This window comes from Manacus vitellinus, unplaced genomic scaffold (genome assembly GCF_001715985.3).
Source record: "Manacus vitellinus isolate BGI_N305 unplaced genomic scaffold, ASM171598v3 scaffold_0_pilon, whole genome shotgun sequence".
NCBI lineage: Eukaryota > Metazoa > Chordata > Aves > Passeriformes > Pipridae > Manacus > Manacus vitellinus.
Genome location: NW_021938789.1, coordinates 56,505,516 through 56,532,654, shown reverse-complemented (window position 1 = coordinate 56,532,654; position 27,139 = coordinate 56,505,516). Strand labels below are relative to the sequence as shown.

Sequence of the window (27,139 nt, the reverse complement as noted above, 5' to 3'; positions counted from 1 at the left end):
GCCTGTACGCTCTGTTCTCCACAGGGAGGAAGTGAGTACCTCAGGCACCATCATGGGGGCGAATGACAACTCTCAGCTACTTACAATTTGGGCCCACTTCTGACTCTGGCATTGCTTCATGCAACATACATTTGCACCATCTACAGTCTCTCATCTAGGGAAAATCTGTTGTTTGAATTCCTCCCTCCCTCCCCCGGGAGATATCCACAGCATGTCATCACCAGTGGTTCCACTGATGGTGAAAGCATCTTTCTCCAGCAAAAATCATGCATTAAAACAAATCATGACTCATGAGTAAGCCAACACTGACCATGACTCCAATCCCTGCTCACCTGCGTTGTCAGCCAAGCATCAATAATTACAATTTTGGATCTCAGCACGCAAAGGAAAGCTTTCACTGCAGCACAACACTCTGTGCTACCACTTCACAAGACTCATTGCACTGGATTGTAACTTCATTTCCAGCTCTTAAAACTCTTCCTCAGAAGCTAGCCTTGCATCTAACAGGAGAGAGATGAAGATGAAGGAATAAACAATTCCTTTGCCAATTAAAGAACCTTTGTCTTTAGGTGAACTCTTGGCTTAGTTTCCTTTCCTGGGATTGCAGTCTTCTGGAAGGGGATGAGGAACCTCTTTAATCCAAAAGCATCATCTCTGAAGCACTAATAGATGGCTTCAAGCAAGGTTATGAAGTAGTATCCTTGGGGAAAATCACGACAGATGGGTAGACGGAGGCTTTTGGAAGGCCCACTGAAATATCCTTTCCCACATTTGCATAATGACAGATAACAAGTAACTTCTTGATTCTAGTTCATCCATTTCAACGCAAAAACAGGCAGTGAAAAAGTAAAAGAAATAATCCCATTTATAGGCAGCACCCAAAAAAACAGTATTTGGAAAAACAGAATTTGCTCGATGCAATTCACAATCTGTTAAGAGTGAACACTCATCTGCCTCCAGCTAAGCATCAGAAGCCAAGGAAACGGCAGCAATACTCAGAGGCAAGGCCAAAAGCTCGTAGCTTGTGTAGGCAAGACTGAACCATCTTCAGTAGTTGCAGAAGACATGCAGTCCAAGTATCTCAGGCTGCAGAAATGACTGAGATTAAGACATACATACCAGACTCAAGTAAAGGCTCTGTAGGTATTCTAGTCCCTAAAAGCCCAGCAGGTTAAATATACAAATACAGCAACACAACTTACATTTCCGACAGAAACTACACTGCAAACATACACAAGGATAGTCTAACCATGAAAAGAAAGTGGAGCTGAATATACAACAAAAATCTGTTCTTCTGACAGTTAAAAAACTACAAATCCCAATAAGTCTTCCAGGATTTCTTAACTGTACATGTCAATATCGCTGAATCCCATGATGTGGAAGAGGAAGGCTGTGTATCCACACGACAGATACTCTGTAACTCAACTTCTGCAGCAAAGAAGGCACTCACTTTGTAAGCTGTAGTTTATTTCTGCTCTGTTTTATATGATGAACCTACAAAAGAAAACATTTGAGCACTTATCTATATTATTAACACAGTAGACTCGTAGATTGAAGCTTGACTTGGAAAACAAAATTCAACCTAACACTGGTGGAACTTAAAAGCCAAGTAACAAAGCATTCTGTGTTATAGGACTTCCCAGACATTCAGTATTTACATATAATGCATTTGCATTTTATACTTGATGATCACCCATCAGGAGTGACATTGTTAGCATGACTGGACAGCACAGTAAGCCAACCCTGAGCTGCACTCTAGCAAACCCATTCATTTTCAAAGTACAACATAGATTGGTTTAAATATTCACACAATTGTTTTTCAAAACGTTTTATTGCATTATATTTGGTACCTTATGTTCGACAAAGGAAATTACATTTGTAACTGCAGGAATAAGAAGCTGGTCTGTTATTGAAAAAAAATTTTGGGCCCCTTAAAAGTTACAAAGTCTTGGGCTTGCCTGAAACAACTGAGCAAGAAATATATTCTTAAGAAATGTAGGGCTTCAAGTATTACAAACCTGTGACACTGTGGAAAAGTTCCAGAGGTATCTAAACTGCAGCACTTTTTTATTTATTTTTTTTTTCTGCATAACATGAACAAGGCCTGCTGAGGTTTTAATCTATTAGTCTCTTGATCAGTCAAAATGGTAGTCAGGAGTTTTCCTCTTTGCAACTTCAAGCCATAGTATGTTCTCATTTTGTTTTCACTCTACGTGAAAAATGCATGCGATCTTTCTAATTAGTTGGTGCCACATCACAGTGCATAATTTTTATTTGGTTCTTGCATTACAGTTTTAAAAAGTTTGGCCAACCCACGCTGATAAGTTCACCTCAAGAACAGCAACGTCGATTCTCCCCTCCCCACCTCCCCCCCACCCCAGCCAAGTTTAATCCCAAGAGAGACCGTTTTAACTGGTTCCTTCAGTTAAAAACTGTGGTGCAAGAACACCAAACCGATCGTGTACAGTGAATTTCAGAGACACAACAAGCTTATTGAACACACTATGTTTCTTAATTCTGCTTGATATCCTGTATGTCCAAGCACCCCCAACATAGCACGTATGTTGCAGGTTTCTCTGTATATTCTGATTCGCGTTGCATACTTCCTATGGACACAATCATCCCCCGTATCAAAATCAGTCAGATGCTAAAGCCCCATCAACTCTTTGTGCTCAGTGAAAGAATCCAGTGCTAAAACAGCAGTTTTGCTGTCTGAGATAACAGTAATCTCACAAGACAAATTTAAAGTTAATATTTCTGCCACACACCTGCTCTGAGGGACACATACCCCTTCAGGTCTCATATAAATTAGTTTAAAAACATGGGTGGGTAGGTAGGTAGGGAGAAGGGTTGTTGTTTTTTTTTTTTTCCTTTTTCAATTTTAGCAGCTTTTAATTTTTAAGAAACCGAACAACCTATAACCAGTAATATGTTAGATATTTTATATATATATTTGTCAGCAGGATAAAAAAAAAAAAGTAAAACTATTTGAAGGCAACCAGGTTGGTTTTTTTTTTTCCTTCTGTTCTTTTGTGTAAGTTAGAACAATTCAGCAGGTGCGTGACAAAAATATTATACACCAGATATGGTCCAACGTCATTTTTTTCCAATAAAGTTGTTCATATTTCATTGGCCAGTTCTTCAGGTTCTGCAGAGCTGTCTCCATTAACTGTGATCTTCATATCCTCTTCATATCCAGGGGGCATGAAAGCCAAAGCATAAGGGAAAAGCTTATGACAATTTGCTCTGTAAGTTTCAGATGCTTCTTTACAGTCTCCAAGGCTACCGTCACATAAAGCTTCTAATACCTCCATACAAGTCTAATTAAAGAGAAAAATAAAGAAGGGTTATGTTTTTTTCAAACATTCAGCTGAACACTCACTAACCAGAAATACAATACTATGAAGAAAACAAACTCCAAGTATTTTTTACAGGTTTCAAACAGCAGTTTTGCTGTGTGAGATAAGAGCAAACTCACAAGACAAGTTTAAAGTAGTATTTCTGCCACACAGCTGCTCTGAGGGCTACACACCCCTATTCAACATCAAATGCCATTTTAATTAGACACAGCATGAAATACAGGGTAGTCTGATTTAAAGAATGCGATTTAAAAAGAGATGCGAAAACCAGCTAGAAATCTTGACTGGAAAATGAAAGCACTCATTTGTCACCTGTTCCTTTTTTTCCTAAAAAATGTTTTTTTCTTACTAGTTGGCAACCAAGAACCCCACCAGTTGGGGGATACACTGACTGTTTCAACAATACATAATGTACCTTTAGTGTTTGCAAATAAAACAATGAATACAGAACATATACTATAATTTCCTAGTAATGACTTCTGTGAAGTGTGGAATATAAATAAGATGTGAAAACAGCATTAGCTGAATAACCATAATTAGATGTGAAAACATTTCTGGTAGGGAAAACCCCCCACATTTTTACTCTTAAGGTCATGTGAGTTGTTGAAGTGTGCCTGTAACTAGTGAATCAAATCAAAGTACTCTGATATTACCACATCCTTCAGATATATGCAGTTCCCTATCCATTTTTATTCATGATTTAGAAGAGAAAAAGGAGATTTCCTGTGTTTTTTCTTTCCAACCTGCACTGCAAACATCAGAAACCAACCTACTGAGCCTCACTAAAGCCTGTCAGCATTTAACATCTGCCTGTGCTGTGTGTGCAAGCATTAGCATAATAAGTCAGTCTTTTCCCACTCCTATGACATTTGGTACAGCTTTCATTTCTTCTGTGTATTGAGATTAACTGCTCTGTCCTCCTGCTGTGGGGTTATGAAGTTCTCTTCAACAGCCCCTTTTGCTCACATTTGCTCTTTGCTGGTCTTTACTAAAATGAAATGTAATAAATTTGATCTCATTGCACACAAAAATGCCTTTCAGCAAATGCCCTGATTCTCAATTTTTAGGGTACTTCCAATTTCCCTTCTAAAAGTTTAGCAGAACTCCAACTCTTACTTTATGTTGGCACCCAGAATTCACCATTTTCAGTTTTATCACAATGCAGCATACAGCATGTTTATACACTCTTGAGTTGCTAAATGCTTCCTCTAGTCCTACCAAGTTAACACCTCCACAATAACCACACATTTTTTGTTACATTTTAATCTCTCCCCAGTCCAATTCCCAGAACCCCACTCCCAGGCAAAAAACAGCAAAAAGAAGGCTGTTAACGCTAAATTAATTTTTGTTTTCTAAATCTATTGATAACCTGGCTTAAGCTCTTTGAGATCACTCAAACAGTAAAGAAAAAAATGCTATTCCAAAAAACAACACCCAAACAAGACAAGTTTATGAAAACTGCTAAATATGTATTTAGGATTTAAAACACACAAGTTTGTGTCCCATACAAATCAGCTAGCACAGAGAAAGGATCTGAATCTTTAACATCCTAAACAAGTTTATAAATCTCAGCAATTTGCTTTTTATTGTCTCTTTTTCCCCTCTCTGTCTGGTCCAAAAATTCCACTATGAACTTAAAATCCTTCACAAAAAAATGAAGTTCTATTGAACCCAGTCTATTTCCAAAGAGATGTTTTTTTGGAAAATATCACTTTTTGCTCACAGAAGAACAATTTTATAGTAAAGTTCACCAATTTTACTTGCAATATATCTAAAAAATTCCTGAGTGCAGAGAAAAAGAGGACAACAAAGAAATAAGTTTGTGCAGTCTGCCAAAGAATCTCTCTAATAAAATGTGCTGGACACTCTTACATGATACAAAGAAAACAGTTTGTCTGGGATACAGAAATAGTTTAGAAAAAGCTTAAAAAAAAAACCTTAGAGGACATTTTATTCCTTCTCTGTTTTGCCAGGTAAGTATGTGGTCAAAGGAAGAAAAAAGACCATGTTTATTAATTTTTATAAGAAACATATGAAAATACAAAGAAAAATTACCTTTCTAAAATACTGTAAATTGCAAGTCACAACTGACAGTCTTCCCAGATGAACGTGGGGCAGTGGTACAGGGAGATTATTCCATGACCACCAGAATGGAGCAAAGATTCAAAATTTGGGAAGCTTTTCGTTAAACTACACACTAAGGCTAAAATGTGCATATGCAATTTTTACTAAATCTCAGGTAATTCCCACAGCTTGCAGAAAGTTGACTATGGAAAGCCCTCCCAGAGTCTGGGCCACTCATAAGTCCATCTTTTTCTTGTGAGCAGTCACCTGTGTGACAGCCAAAGCTCAGACAGACTACTGTCTTTTCTTACAAGAGAGCTTAGCATCTTTTGCCATGTGAATTCTCTTGTGTTTAATAAGTTTTCCCACTACCTATGGCAATAACATGGTTTCTGCTGTTGCTATTTTCATATTATCACAAAACTAAATTAATTTAGAAGTGTGAAAAGGATGTTAAACATTTAAGTTCAGATGAACCTGACACCCCTCTCTCTCACAACTCAACCTCCTCAACATAAGGCACAGTAACCATGTCAGCTTCCTCTTACCTCCAAAATTTGCATAAAGCTCTCACAGATACACCAGAAATTGTTTATAATTTATTAATATGTTACCTGAAGATTTCTGTTAATAAGGGATTCATCCAGGGTCATTGCCAGCTCCACTGCCCTTTTCTGACTGGAAGGATCTAAATAGTACATCATTTTGGCAGCTACAGGAGGAAAAATAAGACTCATCACCAAGTCAATGATCAAAAGTGTCTTATATACAAACATAAAGTAGATCTAATAGGACTAAGAGGGGGACTGAACAATCCAGCAGGAGTTCAGAATGGAACCACTTGGAGCACAAAGCTCGACACCTACTCGGGTAGACAAAGCACTAAAACATTCAGCAGACATCAGAAATTACAACAGATAGGTCTAAACATTTGTACTACAGCAGCACAAAGAGAAAATTAAAGAAAACCAGAGACAACTTGGCAATCATGTCAGAAGAACTGAAACTGAGAGAAGAAAAGCACTCCTGAGGGAAAGATTGTAACATCACCTGGGCTGACACCGAGATACCACTGCCAGGTAAACACAGAAAATACAGAGGTAGGGCAGAACAAGGATAAAGGCAAAGTACCTGATAACCTATGTGGCAGTGAGTCATAATTCTTTTTAAGAAAAGCTTCATTGAAGTTCTTTGGATTAGTTGCTCCAAAAAGCCGATTCATTTCTTGGTTTAACACTGTTCTAACAGCATCAGGCAGATCCTTACTTTCAGATACTGCTCAATTGGAAAAAAGAAGTTAACTGAGGTGGGCACAGGTAATCACAGTAAAATACACTTTATGTATTTAATATTTTTCATGTTTACATTATTAACATAATTGGAAAGGATCTCGAAGGAAGATGCACGAAATTTGAAAAGGTAAATAACTGGATCTGGTTGGAAAAAGCTTAACTATGACAGTTTTCTGATGCTTAGAAAAAGCCAAAGCTTTTTTACACTCATACAGTCCCACCCTTACTAATTAAAATCTATGAGGCTCAAAGACTGTTGTCATACAAGCCTGTTCTGTATCTAGCTTGTAGCCCCCATCAGAAAGGGTGACCTCTGGGCCAAGGGAAGGGGCAGAATCCGTCCAACCTTTTACCAAAAAGGGCAGAATTCAAAGCCTTCTCCTTGCACGCTGACACAGGCTGCCAGCAGAAAAGCAAGGTTCCTCACTGTACAGTTCCACTTCTTCACTCCCTCACTCTTTCAGGCTTCACCATACTACTCACAGTCCTGAAAAGACTAACTAATACTGGAATAACTCCTAAATCCAGCTGCAGTCATAACAAACATGCTTAGTTTTAGCATGAACCAGTTGTTTAAAGGGCTTTCTAATATGTGTATTAAATATTTTGAATTATTGCCTGTAAACTAAAAATCAGTGATTGTATGCTGGCTCAGCATCACCTGGAAGTGTGTACAGAGGAAGTCCTACCAAACAGACACATACCACTGCTGAAGAGATGAATCATACACTCGTGAAGCCAAGGATGACTAGAATCAATAGCAAAGGCTCTCTTCACAGATTGAAGCATCAGAAGGAACTTCTCTGGAAAAAAAAAAAAGTGTTGGGAAATTTCAAAAACCTGTGGTGGGAACACTACATTGTGTTGCAGGAGTATTTAGAGTTTGAAACTGGAACGATCAGAAGAAATTACAGCTGAGTGTACTTGCAACAGCTGTTTTTTCTAACATGCATGTATTTAATCAGCCAATTAAGTGGATAATCATCAAATGTTCACGCTTTGGTTTGTCACAGACTGCTTGTGGCTGGGGTGTCAGTCCAATGAATAGTTCTGTGTCTCAAGAGGGACTGGCTCCTCACATCCAATGAATAATTTTTGCTTAAGTTCTAATGTACAGCTTTACGAATCACCAATTTCTTGCTCTCATTAGTTTTCTCACCTACCTTTTCGAAAATAAATCTCGAAGGCAAAAAGATGCGTCTCTATTTTGTTCTTCACTAAATTCTTCAGGGGTGTTAAAAATTTAATGGCTTCTTCCAAAGGCGCTTCAACCTACGGATTCAAGGAAGTGACACACAACCAGGTCAAAGTTTAAACCTACTCTATAGCAACAAAAATTAGCTATTCTTGAGACAGAGAGTTACTCTCCTAAGTCAGTGCATAAGATGCTTAGAACCTCTTCTGTTACAAATTCTGCATATTTCACTCAATATTAGTGTCTAAACATAGAATAAAAAGTCTAAAAATTTGCTTTGTGATGGTTACAAATCCCATTTTCCTATAGAGATAAAAGTCTTTGCCTTGTATCACACACCAGTGGTGAACACAGCTGGAGCTGAACCTGCTCTGAAATGGGCAGTAGGGCTGTCCACGACAACCTACACACATAGGCCTGAGGTGATGGTAAATGACTAATAAATGACCATGGCATTCTGCTGACATGAACTCCAGACAGGTTCCTAAGAGCTGCTAGGTCATGGCAACATTCCCAGCCAAGACACAAACAGCAAGCTTGAAGCAACTAGGTATTGACCAAGGTCTCCTGGTCTTACCCAGTGTAATCCAGTAAACAGGCAGACTGAACACAAATTAATTCTAGGCAAGGATTCTTAATAGGCTCTTCCATCTAGACATTCAGGATTAGTCAAACAAGAACTGTCTATTGCCCTTCCTATTTTTGTTTTTATGAACATAAGCCACTCTCTAAGAAGCAGATAAATTTGTTGTGTGTCAGTAACAACTTAGTAATGTGGAAGTGATACACTTGATGGCAAATAACCGAGTTGAAGACAAGGACAAACACCTCCCTGCTAAACATATACTACAGCACCTTCCATAAAAACAACTGCATTATTTCTGTGTGCTGTTGATTTTACATATGTCACTGTGCACATCAACTATTTGGAACCCAAAATAAACCAGATTTCAAAGCTATGCCTCTAATGCCAAAGCTATACACCTAAACAAGTCCGGGGCAACTGTTTCAGGAAGACTGTTTGCAAGTGATCAACTCTGTCAGAAATGGTCCTCTGGCACTAGGAACCAACTGTGCTTGGAAGTGTCATGATTCCGACATTAACTTAGGAATATAATTATATTATACAGACATCTACATCTTAAATACATAACTAGTTTTGCCAAAGGAATGCATTATACAGCTGCAACTATTCCCTGTAATCTTGGGGACTGCTTAGTTTTTTCTGGGCTATCCCATGACATCCCTCTACTCCAGAACTCAATTTCAATACACACCACTGAGACCATTTCAATCTTAACCAGCAGTGCAATTAGTTCTGCTTCTTGCAGCCACTGAGCTAAACATTAGGAATATCAAAAATATTCTTAAATAACTAGTGCAGTTTAAGTCACTTGCTTCCTGGCTACAGAGTGAATTTCACTGTCTCAACCTTCAAAGACCACCTCAAGTGCAAATAATACTCATTGTATGTGTAAAGTGAACATCATGAATACTGTATCTATCAGAACTTGGATACTATTCTACTATTGCTATAAATTAATTTTTCCAATCTCTGTATTTTCCTTATCTTCCCCCACATTTTTTGAGTGTTTTCCTGCTCCTTACAGGTATAAGTTTTAGCAAAAACAACAGCCTTCTGGGTCACCTCCCCTTCATATATCTCTACAGCTCTTAATCCAGATCTCAAAATCTTTCTCAGTCTAGTGTACTACTATGTACTACTACAGCTGCTTTATCCCTTTTTTTTTCCCCAATCAAAACAAATGCAAACAAATCCTGTTAAAGCATTCAATGGCTCCTCTTCCACAGGTTGACTATGCTTAATAAAAAAAAAAAAATATTAGGGGACATAAAAGAGCAAATGATAATCACCTTACATATAGAACAGAAAGACTTCCATCTGACCAACCAGAAGTAGGGTATAATCAACAAGTTAGTGCAATACACACATGAAAATAGTTCCACCTGTAGCTAATGTTTAGGACTTCAATTGGTGCCTGCCAGAACTAGGCACAAAAGCTGTGATTTCCACCATACTAAAAGTATACGTAACAAACTACCCCTAGAAAAGAATTCTCTTAAACATGCTGCCTGTGAAGAGAAGCCACGCCAAAAAAAATAGACAAGTTATCTGAATGGCTTTCCATTTTTATCTGTGCTCACTGCAACTTCTGTAGCAATTTCTATGACTTCATTATTACATTAGTAAGCACCTTTGCCAGTTTCTCAGGGATAAGTTCTTCTTTAGGTCCTCCAATTTCTTCATCATCATCATCTTTCTTCTTTTTCTGATTCCTCTGTTGCTTCTCCTTCTCAGCATTCTTCTTTTCCTCCTCCAGCTGGGCTTTCTTCTGTGCTCTTCTCTGCTTATTTCGTAGCTTCTTTAGCTCCTTGTCAGACATATTCGCTGTACACACACAAAGGGCAAAACCAGACAACATTGATGTCCAATATTAACAGTCTCCATCAGTTGTCAAGACACCACCACCTTCTTTAAACCATATCTACATTACCTCTGTAGAAGCTTATAACTATCAATAATTACTTTACAGTCTGTGCTTCTGCTCCACAACTCATAAATTCCTTAGTGGAATCAGGGAGTTGGAATTAGAACCACATGCTGAAGGTGGGACAGAGTAATTACTGCACAACTCCACAAATCCAGCACCAGGAGTAAAAGTGCACAGCAATACTCATTGATTTCTCCCTGAGGCATTACACATGTTTAATGTGGTAATTAAATGGCCTAACAAAAATAAGGTGAAATAGTTCCACTTCGGCATAGACAATTTCAGCTTTGCTTCTGATGCCCTACAGACATATTTGATTCATATTCAGATCCTCTCTTCCCTCCAATTAGAATAGGGAGAGTTAATTTAAAACACAGCAGAAGTGGCTGCAACAAATTCTATTACACTTCCACCTGTCTTAATTTGAACTGAAAGCCACACAAATGAACTGAGATAAAAAAATACTAAAAAGTTGACAAATTCCTCTTGAAGGACTGATGAGTCTCTATTCATACCATCTGAGGTACCCCAAGCCACTTAAGTTGCTCTCAAATCAGAGATGAGGGGAAAAAAATATATCAATAGATTTTAAAGTAATTGTTACATCACGAGCCAGATGATAAAATTTAAGTTGCTACCTAGTGAAATTTTTGCATATTCTTAAAATGCTCAGAATGATACCACCAGGCACATTGGCTTCCATCTGTTATTTCAGACCAACCACCATGAGAATTCCATGTTTTCACAGCCACTCCATAACACAAGCACATTTGTACTTAAGAATTACAACTCTCACTACAAACCCATCATTGTTTTACAATAACCAAGATAAAAACATGTATTAGTTTAACTTTCAGCAGAACATCTACTTTTACATGCAGCCAAAGTTACAATTTACCTGCTTTGAGTTGTGTAAAACTTTTATTTTTGGCTACTGCAGTTAACAACTCCAAGAACGCTAGATCTTCATAAAACATCCACTAATTAGTGAAACTGCACAATTAATAAATCCTGAGGGTTGCATACCTGTATCAGCCTCGTGTTCTTTATTTTCATCTGTTAAGGGATTATCGTGAAGTTTCAAATATATCTCTATGGCAATTCGTGCTGCTTTGAAGTAGAACGGATGCTGTCGAAGCACATCTTCTAGTTTTAACAAGTCCACATAAGACCTAAGGGTGATCTTCCTCATACAGTAAGTGTGGAAGTCAAACTGGTCGTCCGTGATTTCTACAAAATGCTAACACAGCGTAACATAGCATTATTTAGTCAGTAGTAACAATCAGGTACTAACCTGGGCTTTTAAAATACGCCCTCCCCAAAGGAATCGTTCAGTAAAACTCTGCTGTTTGACAAATACAACCTAACTGTCAGAAAGGTTAACAAAACCCTCCAAAAATAAAGCCATGGCGAAAAGAACAGAAGGCACCTTAGGTCAAAAACAAAATTCACCCATTTCACAGCCTCTTAACAGCAACTACCCTCTGACAATTTGCAGTTTAAGGGGAAAAGGTCCTACTTTCATTGTATATAAACTTCACTAATTCTTTTTCAATGAAAAGTATAATTTTGACTTCCACTAAATACGATGGCAATGAATTCCACACTTAAACAATACGTAGTGTGACAAAGTATTTCCTTTTGTTCAAGCTCTGCTTTCCTCATCATCACCTGATATCCCTTCTTGTTTGAGAAGCAGTGAAAAGCCGTGCCCCTCTTGAACTTCTACACGTATTTATGATCTCATATGACTTCAACCTAAACTCAGCTGTTGTTTGTCAAAGCTGAGGCTAAAACAGTGAGCATGACAAGCTAAGTACAGTCTCTTTGTTTTGAAGTTACTCCATGCATATTTTACCAGCACGTTTTTAAGGAGGTGTGATACTGAGACATAAACAGTATGACAGTCACATGATTGAATAAAAGCATTTCTATAGTCACTTAATTCCCCACTTGTCTTTTTGACTGCTGCTCCACACAAACACAGAAGTTGTTGCAGTTTTGTCTATAATGGTGTTAGGATTTCTTTCCTGAGCAGCAATAATTAATGCAAGAGCTTTTACTACTTATGCATAGGCACTTTTCTTGCCCCTCATTCACTGACTTCACCACTGAACATTATGTTTCATGGGCCACTTTTAGTATTGAGACAGCACAGGTGTTGTCCTTGCACTATTCAGTCCTTTTCTGTGATCATTTATCGACATATGAAGCAATGGAGACTCTGCAGAGATACCTTAATGATCTCCATGGTATATCCCTTCTCTTGCAAAAATTGATTATTTATTCCTACTCTGTTTTCCAAGCCATGAATTAACTATCAAATCCGTGAGATCAACTTCCTACTTTTTCTGAGACAGTTTAGATCCTTTATGGTGTGAAGGATGACATCAAAAGTGTTTCTAAAATCCAGAACATATTTTAACAACTAGAATGCCCTAAACATGACTGGCACCACTAAAGGATTTAAGAGGCACTGTTTTTTTCTTACAGAACACCAAAGTTTTGTTGATGGTTTCTGAATTCAACATATTTGTCTATTTTATTTTTGAACTTTACAACACCTTCAATCAATTAATCCAATAAAAAAGTAAACATAGTGACTTAATTCCTTAGAAATTTTGGGGTTTTTTGTTTGTTTTTTAGGATGGCCTAAATGAACACTTTATTTCAGCTTTCCTAAGCTCTTCTGGTAACCAAGACAATTTACAATAGACATATTCTTTTACAAGAATCTAACTTATTTAAAGGATTTCTGTGAACAAAACATGGTCCTGGCAAATCACAGAATGGTTTGGGTTGGAAGGGACCTAAAGATCAGCTATTTCCAACCCTCTGCCACAGGCAGGGACACCTTTCACTAGGCCAGGTTACTTTGATAATTTGCTCTGAGAATATTCCACAGGCAATATTCCACAGAGAATATTTCTCTGCAGAAAAGCAGCCGTGCTGAAACCTCCTAAAGCCTCTCTATTTGCAAAGAGGCACAGCTTCTACTAAGTTCTGCTCTTTCAGCACTTCATTTACATCCTCAGCTGTCTGGTCTTTTGCTAGACCCTAATGTGCTTTAAAAAACCCAAACCCATACTTTTTTTTTTTTTTTGAAGTTGTGGATCCAAATTGTGTTGTTTGCCTTACTATGGATCCGCATTTAATATGCGAGTATTCCCCCTTTTTTAAACACAATTTCTACTTTAAGAAATTGTTATATTTCCAATAGCTTCTTTTAAACTGTAGCTTAGTTTTATTTTTTTTTTTAAGGAGAAGATACTCAATATTTTTGATAGTTTTTTTAAAGTTAACGTCTACCACTAAAACAGTGCTTAAACAGTAACTAAAATGATGTTTTTTTCCTTTACTTCACGAATGGGCTTGTCAGCTCAGTCATGTTATTTCTGGACTTAAAGTACACTTAGTTTTTATTTTTACCCAAATAAGTATTTTTTTATGCACACTGCCAATATTTCTCAGAGCTTTCCTCTCTCTTCTGGATCTTCAAATAACTTCAAAAAAATCTCTTCATAACACACAGTTTACAATGGCACTTTTAGGAGGAAGTGTAAACTTATCAACTTGCCAGTAACCAACATGAAACAAAATCTCTCCTGGAGCTCCATGAAGTATACTTTTACTGCTCAGAAAAGAAACATATCAGCACAGTGAACTTAAGCCAGTGTTTTAAAACCCAGGCAGTTTAACTGGATACATACTCTCTCAATTTCATGGCATTTTTTAAGTGCTTCTCCGAATTTGTTCATCGCCTTGTAAGCTTGTGCACACTCTGTCTGAAACCACATGCACTGCATTTCATTCAAGTTCTCTACCGCCGAGGTTCCTTCCTAAAAGCAAAAACAGCATTGCATGAAAAATAAATCTCTCATTCCATTTGTTGACTGCTTTTTCCTTTTTATCTTGTCCTAATTAAAAGTATAAATAAGGATGCTATCCAAAGAAATGCTTGATCTCAGAACTGGAGTCCTGAAAGTCGGAAATGCCACAGTTAAGATGGACTTGCTTTGTTCATCAACTTAAGAAAAATATAAAAACCTTTGTTACATTTACTGGAAGAGTCAGAAAGAAACAATGAAGAGCCAGGTAGTGACCACTTAACTGTGATGGTTCCTCAGCTTCAGGATAGCTGAGACCTTCATTCAGTATTTTTAACACTGTGTGCACACAAGTAACACACTGTGGCATGAAAAAAAATGGCAGGAAAGTTCTAGCACATGGCAAGACACTGACAGCTGCAGGAAATCCTGCAGGAATTTTTTTTTTTTCTCTTAACTAAAGCTGCCATCTGTACCTTCCAGAGAACTGCTGATTCAGCTAAGTGTACTAACTGACAGCAGTAGTAGATGATTTCTTATACCATCAGTACTAGGGAGCAGTGGCAAGGCAAAAGGAATACTGTCAACTCAAGACACCTTCTGGTTCAAAAAAGGAGGTTACAGTTGTCTTTCAAATCTGGTATTTATATATACTTGCACAGATCTGGAGAACTTAGCAATGAAAGAGAAAGGCAGCGTTCAAAACAGCCTGATTTAGGCAGCTAGAAGTGAGAAAAAAATGTCAGTTCCATTTGCATTATGGTTACTTTAGGTCTCCTTTAACTGTTTTTTAATTAAGAAGCTTGTATTTGAGCACTAGGCATAAGATCAAAGAGATAAAAAGATTTCATAGAGCAATATCATCAAATTATACTTTTCAAGTTCAGTTTTGGGTAACTGGTATGCTTGCTTTTTTGACATCATCTTAAAGCTGCTTAAGGCATTGAGGGAGGTCAAATCAACTAAATTCATATCAGATTTGCAACAAAAACCCCACATTAAGTTACTGAGTTTATATAAAACAGAACTTCCCCTGCCCTCATGTTTGCCTGCACACATTTCACAAAGACCCTCCAGATTTCCCCTTACAAAAACTGCTCCCCCTCCTCTCCATTCAACCCAACTTATTCCAGGTTTCTCTTGCTCTTCAAGAGAGGAGAAAAATGGGACAACAAACAGAAAAGGCTTTACCTTTGAAGGTAGATCCCAAGAGCTTGTTGCCTGTCTCCCACAGACAACATAAATGATATCCTAAAACTATCACTTGATAAATAGTCTGGGAAGACTTCACTGAGCTGCTCTGACTTTCAGTTATGAAAGAATAACATCAAGTGAAGTAAATTTAAACGAAGTAACTAACCTGTGTGACCATCAAACCTATCAAAATGGGTTACTGCAGGGACAAAACGATGTATGACATTATGCAATCTGCACAAGGTAAAACTTTTTCTACCAGATAACTGGTCATGTGTAAGCAGATGGAAAAATAAAAAAAGACATAACATGCAGCTTTCCTCCATCACAGTTAAACATGGCCTTAGGGATGAAAGTTTGTTCATGCAAGAAAGGTATCTCAGAAAGCCTTTCACCTGGTAGTCACACAAAATTATGTTCCAAGAGAAGTTTGAATTCTCTAACTTACCATCATTAGAAAAAAAAAAGCTTAACAGAGACATGGACAGTTTTACCAGATCTTTCAAGTATCCTACAGAATCAACATTAAACCCAAAGATTACTGTGAAAAAATTATTTACTGAGAAGTTCTCTCTAAAACAAAAATGCTGTATTTTTCCTACCTAGCAAAAATAATCAAATCCAAGTTTTAGAGACCCTTCAATTAATGCTATGGATCATGCCTATCCTAGAATAATTCAAACCCTGCTATGGACTACCACAAGTGAAGCAAGAAAACACAGTTGCTCTGAAACAGAACTTAAACATTACAGTAAAGGTCAGTGCAAAGTTAAAACACAAAGTTATTCCACAAGGGATTAGGCCCAGGTTATCCAAAAGAGCCGTAGCTAAAAGCAACAAACCCGTGTAAACTTAGAACACATTTCTTCTGCTTCTTTAATGGAGTTTGCTTTCAACATGTATTTTGCACATTTGGAGTTGATAAATCTGTCTGCTGTGTCCAAAGCCTGAGCCTCATCCATCCACCTTGCAGCTTCTTTAATATTTCCAGCATGCTAAAGAGATAGAAATTTGAGTCAGATTCAGTAATTATAAAACATGCACATTTTATCTACTTGCTGTTTAACATAAATTGGTTAACTTTCTAGACATTTTTAATAAATAGCTTTCTTCAAAAGCAACAGATCTTTAAATTTAAAAAAAGCAGTAAAATCACCTTCCCTCATTATGGAATTATTGGTCTTTTAGCACTAGATGCTTTTCCTGAAAATGCTTAAAGGACTGCTCTGGATAATCCCATTCTGATACAATATCATAGTGTAGTTGGGAAACTGTTTCTAAGTAGTTAAACAATCCAGGGTAAGAATAGACTCAAATTTATCAGTGTGATTTTTAAACTGAGAATTTACATTTTGCTGTACATTTGTCCTTTACTTACTTAAAAACCTTCACAGGGGCTTACTGATATGGAGCAAAAAAAAGCCCCCAGGTAGCTGAACAATATCCTTATCTAGAAACTCGCTAAAACTCACATTCATAACAAATGAATAACCTCTGGTCACTAAGGATAAGCCACACTTACCTTATAGATTTTTGCCTTCACAAGGAAGAGTTCTATCAAAGTGGGAGTACTTTCTATAGCAGCATTTATATATTCTAGAGCCAGGGACGGCTGCCCAATTTTATCATAATGTTGAGCCAAATAATACTGGACCCAGAGTAAAGTGGTTGGAGGTTCTTCTTTGCCATCATCTGGAGGGAGCAGGACAGAGAGAGGTTCTTTTGTTCAGTTTATTAAAACAACATGCCAGAAGCAGAGTGCTATAAATACACACACTGAAGTTAATTCTGCCACTATATCAGGCTGTCACACCAGACCTGGGAGTGCTTCCAACCAACTGGGTCCAGGTAAGTACATTAGCTTCTAAGTCTATGCAAGACTTGACCATATCCTGTTCCCTTGTCATTCTGTGGTTTTAAGGGAAAGGGAGTTAGTGGGTCAGAAGGGAGCTGCATTTTGTTCCAAGTATTGCCTTAGTCGGGGCAATCGATGTGCAGAACCTCCAAGAACAGAAAACCCAGCCTCCAACAAAAGCTCAAAAACTACCTCTCCATGAAGGTTGTGCTATCAGCACATATTCTTTTTTGTTTGACGTTCTGTAATTAAAGATTTGACGTAGCTTTCAAATTTCACTTCCCTCAACAGTGATAAACTCAAGTCTTTAAAAGAGAATATCTGAAGTCAAAACTGCAAAGAGATGACCAAATTCATGGATCCGGGGAAAAAAGTTCAGAACAAGTGACTACATTTTGAACACAGATTTTACATTTGACAGCTATGGTAGAGTTCCATGTTAGGGGGAAAAAGGAAAAAAATCATCTCTATTTCTTCACTCCCCACTAGTTCCCCACCTCTGAATGGACACAATGCTTACACCAGGCATTACTTCCATGGAGTACAACAGTCTTGGCACTCACCATTTGGGTTAAATAACCTGCAGCTTCTTAGAGAGGTTTCATAACCTATCACGAGCTCTTCTATGATTGCCACCTACACATGCAAGACAAGACACACAAAAAATAATCTGTGGGCCAGATGGTATTTTATTTCAACCTCAGCTACTTGGTGTTACCCAAATTAGCTATTTTTGGTAAGAAAATTCTGCAATATCCTGAATTACATTACATATGGGAACAATATGTATACTCAAACTCACATCTATTTTCAACAAATTAAGACCAAGCCTCCTTTGGTGAACATTTACACAGCGTAGAATACATAAATCTGAGTTTTCTACATTTACCAAGTTGGCACAAGACTATGCTTGCTTGATGTATGCATGTACTTCATTTTTTTTTTTAGCTATACCAGGCTGTAACATGCAGCAGTGCTGATGGAGTGAACACTGAAGAAAAGTCTCCTTTATGTCTTCAATGCACCACAGTTACCATGTAGAACAGGTAAAAAGTGGTTAAAAACACTCACCTTCTCCTTGTCTTTATATAATGACCTCAAAGTATTGAAGACTGGTGGGCAACCTTTGCTGAAATTCATTCTTAGAAACTTGTCCAGACATTCCTTAAACTTTTCACCTTGAGAGGAAAAAGACCTGTTGATTTTGTTTTACCAGACATTACTCATCAATTGCAGACTGTTTATGCTGTTAAAACAGCATCTCAGAAACACAAGTGTTGATCACTACCTGCTCAGCAAAAATGCACTTACCAGACAAAAAGTTTAATGGTAATCTTCTTGGAACTAGTCCCCTCGGGTATTTAGTCCAGGCCTCTTCATAGATCTTTAGCCTCTCCATCATATTAGCTGCAAGAGAATTTTCCAGTTTACTTTTCCCTTCCTTTTTGGCAAGAAGGGAAAGGGGGGCAAAGAAAGTGATTTGTATCTGGCTAAAAACAGGATCAGGATACATATACCAACTAAAAGCTCCATGCTTCCTAAAGAACATCAATTTCCTCTTTACTGTTTTTAAAATTGATGCACTAAATGATTCCAATGTACTCAGTATCTGTTAATTCCTCTTCCCAAGACTAACTGCTTAATCTCTCATCTTTTGAGTTCCTGCCTTATCACTGTGCTAAAATCTTTGAAGAAAGCCCTTCAGTTGTATTAGCTACAACATAACATAACAGACAGTAAAGTAAAACTCTAAATTAAAACTGTCTTCTAGGAAATAATTCTATTCTTTCAACCACACACAAAGACTACTGCATTTTTTTGATTCTATGATTTTAGATAAGACAAGGGTAACAACAATACCAGAAATATTTCCAGTCTTTCTTAAAAAAACCCCAGCATTATGACAACATGTACACACTATGACTAAAAGGGAAAACTTAAATGAGGACTTTTAAAATAATAGTTCTAATATTTAAAGCAATACAAGTTTTTCATACATATATAAATTTCAAACATGCAGAAAAAGCTTATTTACTACAAGATATCAAATAATTACCTGGCTTAAGTGCCTTTTCTAGGCCTTTGTAGTAAGCCCAGTTTTCAGGATTTCTTTCTTGCAGTCCTTTGTAGACTTCAACTGCTTCTTCAAGTCTGCCAAGCTGAAGCAGGAGTTCTCCTGTGTGAAATTCAAGAAGTTTTAAATTAAGGTAACAAGATACTGAAGCAGTCCAACATTAATCACTCTACAGGAAGACACCAGATAATCTTAACTCTCTGTAGAGTCTAAATTCTTTGAAAAAATGACCACAATGGCATTACAAACTAGCTGACAGATACGCTTTTACTTTGACAACAGCTGTGATTACAGTAAGATTTTACAACTCAGCCCATAACTCCTGAAATTTACTTGAAAATTTACTGTTAAAAGCAAGATGCACATGGGTTTTTTCTCACTTACTGAAGTGACTGGTTACTTTAAATGCAGTTTTTACCACAGAAGGCAACTAAAAGCAGTACACTATTTAGCATCTTGAAAACCAAACTGAAACTGCAGAGTTGCAAATAAAAGAATGGTTCTTCAGTCTGGTATTTCATAAAACTAACTTCAGTGTTTTTAATCAAGCCACTGATTTGATGAATGGATTCTCAAGATTCTGCAAACAAGTTTCCTTTTAATGATACTTCAACAGAAGATACAATTGTTAAAAATAAAATCTAGGTCTAACAACTGTGTAAAGCGTCTTTGCTAATGCTGGAATTGCAGGAATCAATTTCCCATTTTGTGTTTTACATATTTTACAAAAAAAAAAATGGAAAAAAACATATTTTATGAAGTTTTGCTACTGGCAGATGTTAGGCACAAACAGGTCACACGCCACAGGTGAACAGTGTCATTCTACATTAAGGTAAGATTTCCTCATCTGGTTTCAAGAGGAAAACACAATTCAGCATTGTCTCTCTTCTTCCCTGCATCACACAACTGACATGCAATTTAGCCACGAGATGCTGCTTCCCATAGTTTGGATAACTCAAGGAATACACACAGAATCTAATGCCCAGGAAAACATCAGTAGTCCACCCACTGAGAAGGAATTGGGAAAATAAACCTGAATTCTTTCTTCAAGGTGCAAGCTAATTTTTTTCTAACAGTGGCAAATGTCAATACAATATTCAGTGTTTGTCAGTTGTATTTCATTCACAGTGGCTTTTACACATGCATTTAAAATTTGTACACAGCACTTATTTATTAGCAGTAGCATATGCAGCAGCTAAGCCAGACCAAACAATACAACGGGAGCTGTGCCCCAAAAAATTAATTTGTTGACTCTGTTGAAAACACACAGATTGCAAAGAGTATTTCCATTCTTTTTTTTTCTGGTAACTTACTTGGAGGTTGTGTGTTTTGGTGTGGTTTTTGGTGTGGGGTTTACTTTTCTTTTTTATGCAGTCCTACTTGAAAATTCTATTTCACTACCAGCCCTGGACCTTTAAACACTTAAAAACACCAAGTATGCCAAAAGATCTTTCAGGTAAGTGATAAGAACACACTCCCACCCCCAAAAGTCCTGCTACTATGTTTCAAAACTGGTCTGTGATAGTGTAATTTCTACATCCATATCCTTTAATATGCAAATCAAATAATATATTTGCACCCACGGAGAGTCATCTGCAAACATGTTCCTTGAGGAAGTGCCACACATCTCCCATAATACTACCACTACTAAATTCCTAGGTTCATTTTGCAGGACAGTGAGATTACCATTAGCAGAAACAGGGAATTAGCTACAACATCTATACGAATAATATGAGGGAATAAAAAATTTCTTCTCTTTGCTTCAAGCAATCATCCAAACAGAAGTTTCACAGAAAGACTGTACAAGCAGTAAAGGAGGAAAACATGCTTTAAGAAAGTGCACCTGTTAACAGAGCTGTGAGAATGAACTATCACTCTGTAATTCCAGCTATGCAATATAGGATACACTATTACATTGATCTGCTATAGTATTACACACTAAGTTTATAATAATAGAACAGCAGAAGCCTATAGATGGCAACCCAACAACGAGACTATCTCTGTATTCTGCAAGGGTGACTGAGTAAAACTAAAAGCCTACTGTGCCAAAGATGATTCTTCCCCTTCAGCAAGTGGCATCCCTGTCAGGACCACTAGGAAAGCTGTAACAGAATGGGTCTGGGTACACTATTCTAAAAGAACTTCAGGACACCAGTTCAGGATCAGATGTCTGAAACACCTGTTAGATTACAAGTTTTGGTCTGTTGATGCTCTGTTGATGTCTTACATCATGACCTGGGAGAAGAGCATGACCGGGACTCAACAGCTGCAAGACAAGCAGTCCTTTACACCAGCAAAATTAAATAAGTTAAATCTAAAACCAAATCAAAGCTGAAGTTACAAAAGATGGGGAAAGCTGACAGTACAGCCAGCCCGCTGTGTGCTATGTATTTAAACGTATCTTCACAAAGTAATTACCTTTAGTTTCCTCGACAGCCAGTTTATCACAAATCTGCTTTTCATAGGTACAAAGATGCTCCAAGGCTTCTTTATATAGTCCTGCCTCCCGGAGGACTTGATTTTGATAGAGCAGCAGCTCACTGTACTCATAGTCCACTTTATCAGGTGATGTCTACACAGGAAAGCAAAACACAGGAGACAGTTCAGCCTTCTGATTCCAGAATTTGGGGTCAGATTCATTTTGACTGAAGAAACTGCACAAAGTTTTCCCATCATGAAAGGAAGCAGTGTTTTATTTTTGGGTTAAGCAGCAATCCACACAGGAATTTCATGTTCTCCTCTTACCTGCTGTGTCTTCCTGAATTCCTCTAAAATTTTTGCTGCCATTTCATAGTCTTCCAGCAGATGGTAAGCGATGGCATAACCAATCCATGATGCTCGCTGTGCAGGTCGGAGCTGGAGCAACTGGTATCTCGTTTCCTGCAAAAAAGTAGCTACTAATTTTTCTGACTTTATTTTGATACTCTGTAGAATCCATTAGGCAGTAATCTGTCTTCAGTATTCTAGTATTTAAGGAGGTCACTAAAAGTTAGTTTTCCACATGCATTTTTTTTAACCAAAAGAAAGAATAATCTTTAAACTACGATGGTCTTCACCAAATAAAAAAACAAAACAGCACACAAAATAACACATCATGTCCAGCTGAATCCAGATGAGTCAGACTAACTTTGTTAATGTATGACACACATGCTTTTCCTGTCTTACTGCTTATGAACAGAAGGTAATTAAGGATACTTTGGGTTGAGTTGCAGGAACATTTACTGGTGTTTCAAATTCACCTTGAAAATATGTATGTATTAAATCCTTAAAAGTGTTGTTAGGCAACATAGGTCACGCAAACACGGCCCTGTCCTTTGGTAAGAAGAAAATTACAGTTGGAAAATGAATCAGATTTGCTTGGTATCACACAGTTTTAATCTGACAAAAAAGTTATTACTTGTTTTGTTACAGACTCCTGAAAGGCATCTTCAAGTAATTTAAAATAAAGGGGAAAAGTTACTACCTACTGAAATAGCCCAAACTTTCAGAAGTAGGGATTAACAAAGAACTAAAACTAGTTACAGCACTTTGACTAGAATGATGATCAGTCAAAACATTACAAAGTAGGAGAGGGTGGAAGTTAAAGCAAAATAAAAAAACCCAACCCAAAACACAAGGTTATTCCCAGTTTTGAAAGTAATTTCACATTCTTCAGAAACCAGCATATGAACAAGTCATGCATTACTGGGTTCTAAGCATCTTAACATTTAATTCTTAATGCATTCTATAACCACATGTTACTTGTGAATACAAAGTTTGTAATTGCTAAACATGTGTTTATCCAGAGGCCAAGAGAACATACATTTGCAAATGTATTTGGCACCTATGCTAAGTGTTAGCTATCTTGTCTCAGCAAGAGAGGAATCACATTTCTGAATTATTAATATGAAAAAAAGTAGTGATTAAAAATTGTCCTGACTCAGGAATAAGTCCACTGAGGACCTGTACTAGCTGATGGTTCCACACAGCTCTGGGGACAGAATTTGCTCTTGGCATACCTGTAATGTAAACATGAGCATTATCCTAATTTGAAAAGGAAATAATCTATTAAGAGACCAACTAATTTGTTTTAACAACCACGACTTTAGTGGTGCAAAGAACACCTGAAAAGATGAAAATGTACCCCCAAAAAATTATTCAAGGTCTCTCAGGTAAAAATCTCTCTTTTTTTTTTCCCAGAGGAAAGGAATACTTTATTATACCAGTCTACATTAGATGAAAATCAGACAAGTTTCCAGGCACAAAAAAATGGAGGAACTAAGGGTTTTTTTCCAATTCATTAATGTTCAAGTGACCATTGCCATCTCTCCTTGGATGGCACAGTAATAAAAAAACAAACCTTCTACAGTAATCGCTTTCTAATCCTATGTGAGCCATCCATTGATCACAGGTTGCAACTAGAACCACATCAACATCTCTGCAATACACATACTAAACAGCAGCTGCTAGTTTTTAAGAAAATAAAGGTATTGGCACACATCAGTTCACAATTCGAGGTGACAGAAAAAGAACACTCTAACTACATTAGGAGCAGCATTTGTAGAGGAGACAACAGAAAGTTTGTGTTCTTTACAGGAGTATCATTGCCATGGCACTACCATCTTGTAAATGTTGGGTAGCATAAAACAACATCTCACGTGGCAAATAAACAACTGACGCAAGGCAGCAAATAACTGGGTGCTGCAGTAACAGGCAGGAAAAGGGCTGTGGTCTAAGTTAACAAACTGCAGTCAGCTTTACTAGAAAGCAAACAGCAGAAAACAAGACAGTAATCTAAGCACTCTGAGAATTAAATCAAGAAAGAAGAGGTCTGACCCACAATCTTACAGCTCACGGGAAATATTTGGACCCAAAGGAGTCGGAAAGCAAAGTATGATAGTTCATGCAGCATACTGCATGAAATTATATGATGAAATTTGCCTAGTATTATTATTATTTCAAGAAAATAATAAGACTGGAGAATGTCTACAGCTGGATTATACAGCACCAAAAAAATAAGAAACGCAAGCAATTCTGCACTAAGCTGGAAACACATAATTTAATATGCCATTAAATCTGCATACTTTACAGAAATTGCATTGAGTGGCACATAGTTTTGACACTGGATCTAATGTATATTTTTTTCAAAGTGTGATTAAACAATCTGACACCTTTGCTGCAGTTTCCTAGATGATGATTAAAGGCAGTCTGTATACTTACCCTGTAACCTTCAAGATCCCTCATTTGAATCTGTAGCAGAGAAAGATCTCTCAAGATTTGAAGATTGTCTTTGTCCCATTTCAGTGCATTTCTATAGCATTTGATAGCTTCATCATACTTCTTGTCTGACCTCTGAAGAAGGCCATAGACATGCCAACCTAGAAAACTGTTAAGGCTTCCACTGAATTGGAGCAGGGAGAAAACAGATCTAACAGTGATAGAACAGTAGGCAACAAGCCCTCGAGCTGTTTTATAAAAGGACAGTAACATTACAATTCTTTTCATCAGAGAACTTTGCCAGTTATATGTATAAGGTTCATATAATGTGCTGTAAGTTTTCCTTTTCACATACTGGGGGAGGAAATAAAGTAAGAGGATCTCTGAAAACACTACTAGGCTTACTTGAACACATTTTTAGATAACTGAAGTGCTTGCACTTCCTGCACTCTATGACAAGTCTTTAACAATGTAATGGCAACTACTAATGTTTTTAGAGCAAATCACATGCTTAAATGCCCATCACAAGTTTAGAGTTGCAGCTCAATGATCAAAATAACACACAATGCAAGCCAGAGTAATATTTGAGCTTACTGTGACTGCAAGGAGAGATGCAAAGCCCTTTGGACAGCTCAGACAAAATATTCTTATGTACTGGAAACCAAACTGAAAATTCTGAACTTCCAGTGTGAAGGTCAGTGGTACTGGCTATGCTGTAAATCAAGTAGTTGTAGAAATAAACCTTTTCAATTCATAAGCAAAAGCCTTGTTTCAAAAAGGATACAGACATGACTCTTCAAGTCATTCCTTAGGCCTCTACGCACAAGTTCATAAGCTTCCTCTTTCTTCCCTAGACAGTTTAATGTTAGTCCTTTCATTGCCAAGGTTTCTAAAATAGAAAAAAAAATATTAAATAAGTATCACTCATTTTCATAGGTTTTAAGCTTAGTATAGCAAAACTAAATATAGTATAAATGCAAATTTAGAGTCAGTCATCAGCATCAATATTTCCCATTCTTTTTTTCTCGTGAAAACTATACTGTCAGATTATTCATTTAAGTGTATCATACATGACAACAAACCTCATATATTACTTCCACCAAAACAAAGTAACATTTTAGTTTAAAGGCACTAAAAACTGTCTGCTCTACAAACACTTGGAGATTTTTTAATGTAAAGGCACGTTATAACTACTCAAGTATTTATTCACAACCCTGAGACTTCCACACACCCAACCATGCCAAACTAGTTGCAAAAAACCCACAAAACATTTCTGAACAGTGGAAAGAAACTTTCAACTCAGTATTAAGAACTAACTGAAAGTACAGCAGAGGACAAACACCTTTTTCTTCTTTCAGAATAAGACTACTCCTTCAGAGAAGTGGCAGACCACAGAGATGACAGACATACTGAACAATATTCAGCCTCTTCCTTTCATCTTTCACTTTCATGTGAGTGAACACCAACTTCCCCTGAAAAGTGATCTAAGCCATACATACTTGTATTGAGGAACCTGCACCATGCTATAAGGAGTTTTAGACTTGGAGGCTCAAGAATGGCAAGCTATGACTACTGGTAAGATCAGTCTTAAAAGTGACAAATCTTACCAACAGTAAGTGCTTAATATGCAAGTTTCTGGACACTCTCAGTGCTTCATGGGTAGAAGGTTAGCAGCAACATGCTATCGAAGTTTAAAATTATTACTCTACTGTAAAGTACAGGGGGAAAAAAAGAGAGCACATACCATTTGAAAACTTACCTCCATGTTCTGCAAACTTTGGGTTGGAAAGGATCTGTTTACAGAACTTCAGCCCATTTCTATACTGCTTATGTTCATAACACCTCTGTTGAAGAAGAACAGAATACATTTATTCAAAAAACTGAGTGAAAGTATTTCTGTACCCCTGAGATTAAGCATCAGCGCAGCTAGGGATTTCAGAAAATGTATTAATATTTTAATGAACCCCGTTTAGTGAGCTTCCTGTGTTTAAAAAGTCTTTCCATTGCCAGAAAAAAAAAAAGAGTGTATGTTAGTAACACCATGAGTTTGAATGCATAACGAAAGACACATCATACAGCAAATTCTCCAGAGACCCCACAGGAAGCATAAGTGCCTACAGAGATTCAACTTTCCTTTAACATAAAAGCAAATCTTATGTTGTAACATATATTTCTAAGCATTCAAGTCACTTTGACTCAGTCATCTTGCACAGAAAATCCCACAAGACAACTTCCAACAACCACACAAGCAGGAAAGAATTTCCCCCACTGCAACTTGGCTTAACTACCTCTGAAAGCAACACCATTAATTTGAACACCACATATATCTCCAGTACACCCAAACTTTCAAAACTAGTGTATACCAACATTATCCTGCCATACTGGAAAATTTAAACATTCCTCTACAGTTTTATTAATCCAATTCTAATGATTTGCTTTTGTGTGAGTCATGCCTGTCATGCAAAGTGACTGCAATGCACAATGGCACACAACATGAACTTTCACAACCAGTTTTAGTATTTTGCTTCTGTCAATTCACTTCCTGTGTTCATCTTTAAAAATATAAGCCA

The 27,139-nt window shown here is 37.3% G+C and overlaps 1 protein-coding gene across 1 annotated transcript; it reads right to left on the bottom strand.

Annotated features, from left to right (window-relative positions):
- Positions 1-1,812: 1,812 nt before the first annotated feature.
- On the bottom strand, positions 1,813-26,413 carry NAA15 (N(alpha)-acetyltransferase 15, NatA auxiliary subunit). The gene is made up of 19 exons (XM_018073990.2): positions 26,329-26,413; positions 25,354-25,458; positions 24,573-24,730; positions 22,119-22,253; positions 21,792-21,945; positions 19,356-19,475; positions 18,611-18,706; positions 18,371-18,477; positions 17,863-17,935; positions 16,967-17,136; positions 16,287-16,439; positions 14,134-14,262; positions 11,450-11,663; positions 10,127-10,320; positions 7,879-7,987; positions 7,420-7,518; positions 6,555-6,698; positions 6,038-6,135; positions 1,813-3,320 (listed from the first exon to the last, which is right to left on the bottom strand). The coding sequence occupies exons 2-19, from the start codon at positions 25,445-25,447 to the stop codon at positions 3,120-3,122; spliced, it is 2,448 nt and encodes an 815-aa protein (XP_017929479.1). The 5' UTR covers positions 25,448-25,458; positions 26,329-26,413; the 3' UTR covers positions 1,813-3,119.
- Positions 26,414-27,139: the final 726 nt, after the last annotated feature.

Excerpts from the sequence above, each read along its gene's own strand:
- NAA15 (XM_018073990.2), bottom strand. The coding sequence starts at position 25,447 with ATGAAAGGACTAACATTAAACTGTCTAGGGAAGAAAGAGGAAGCTTAT. Across the intron at positions 18,707-19,355 it reads AGAAAAGGCACTTAAGCCAG|CTAATATGATGGAGAGGCTA; the intron begins GTAATTATTTGA and ends ATTCTCTTGCAG. Across the intron at positions 7,519-7,878 it reads CGAGATTTATTTTCGAAAAG|AGAAGTTCCTTCTGATGCTT; the intron begins GTAGGTGAGAAA and ends TTTTTTTTCCAG.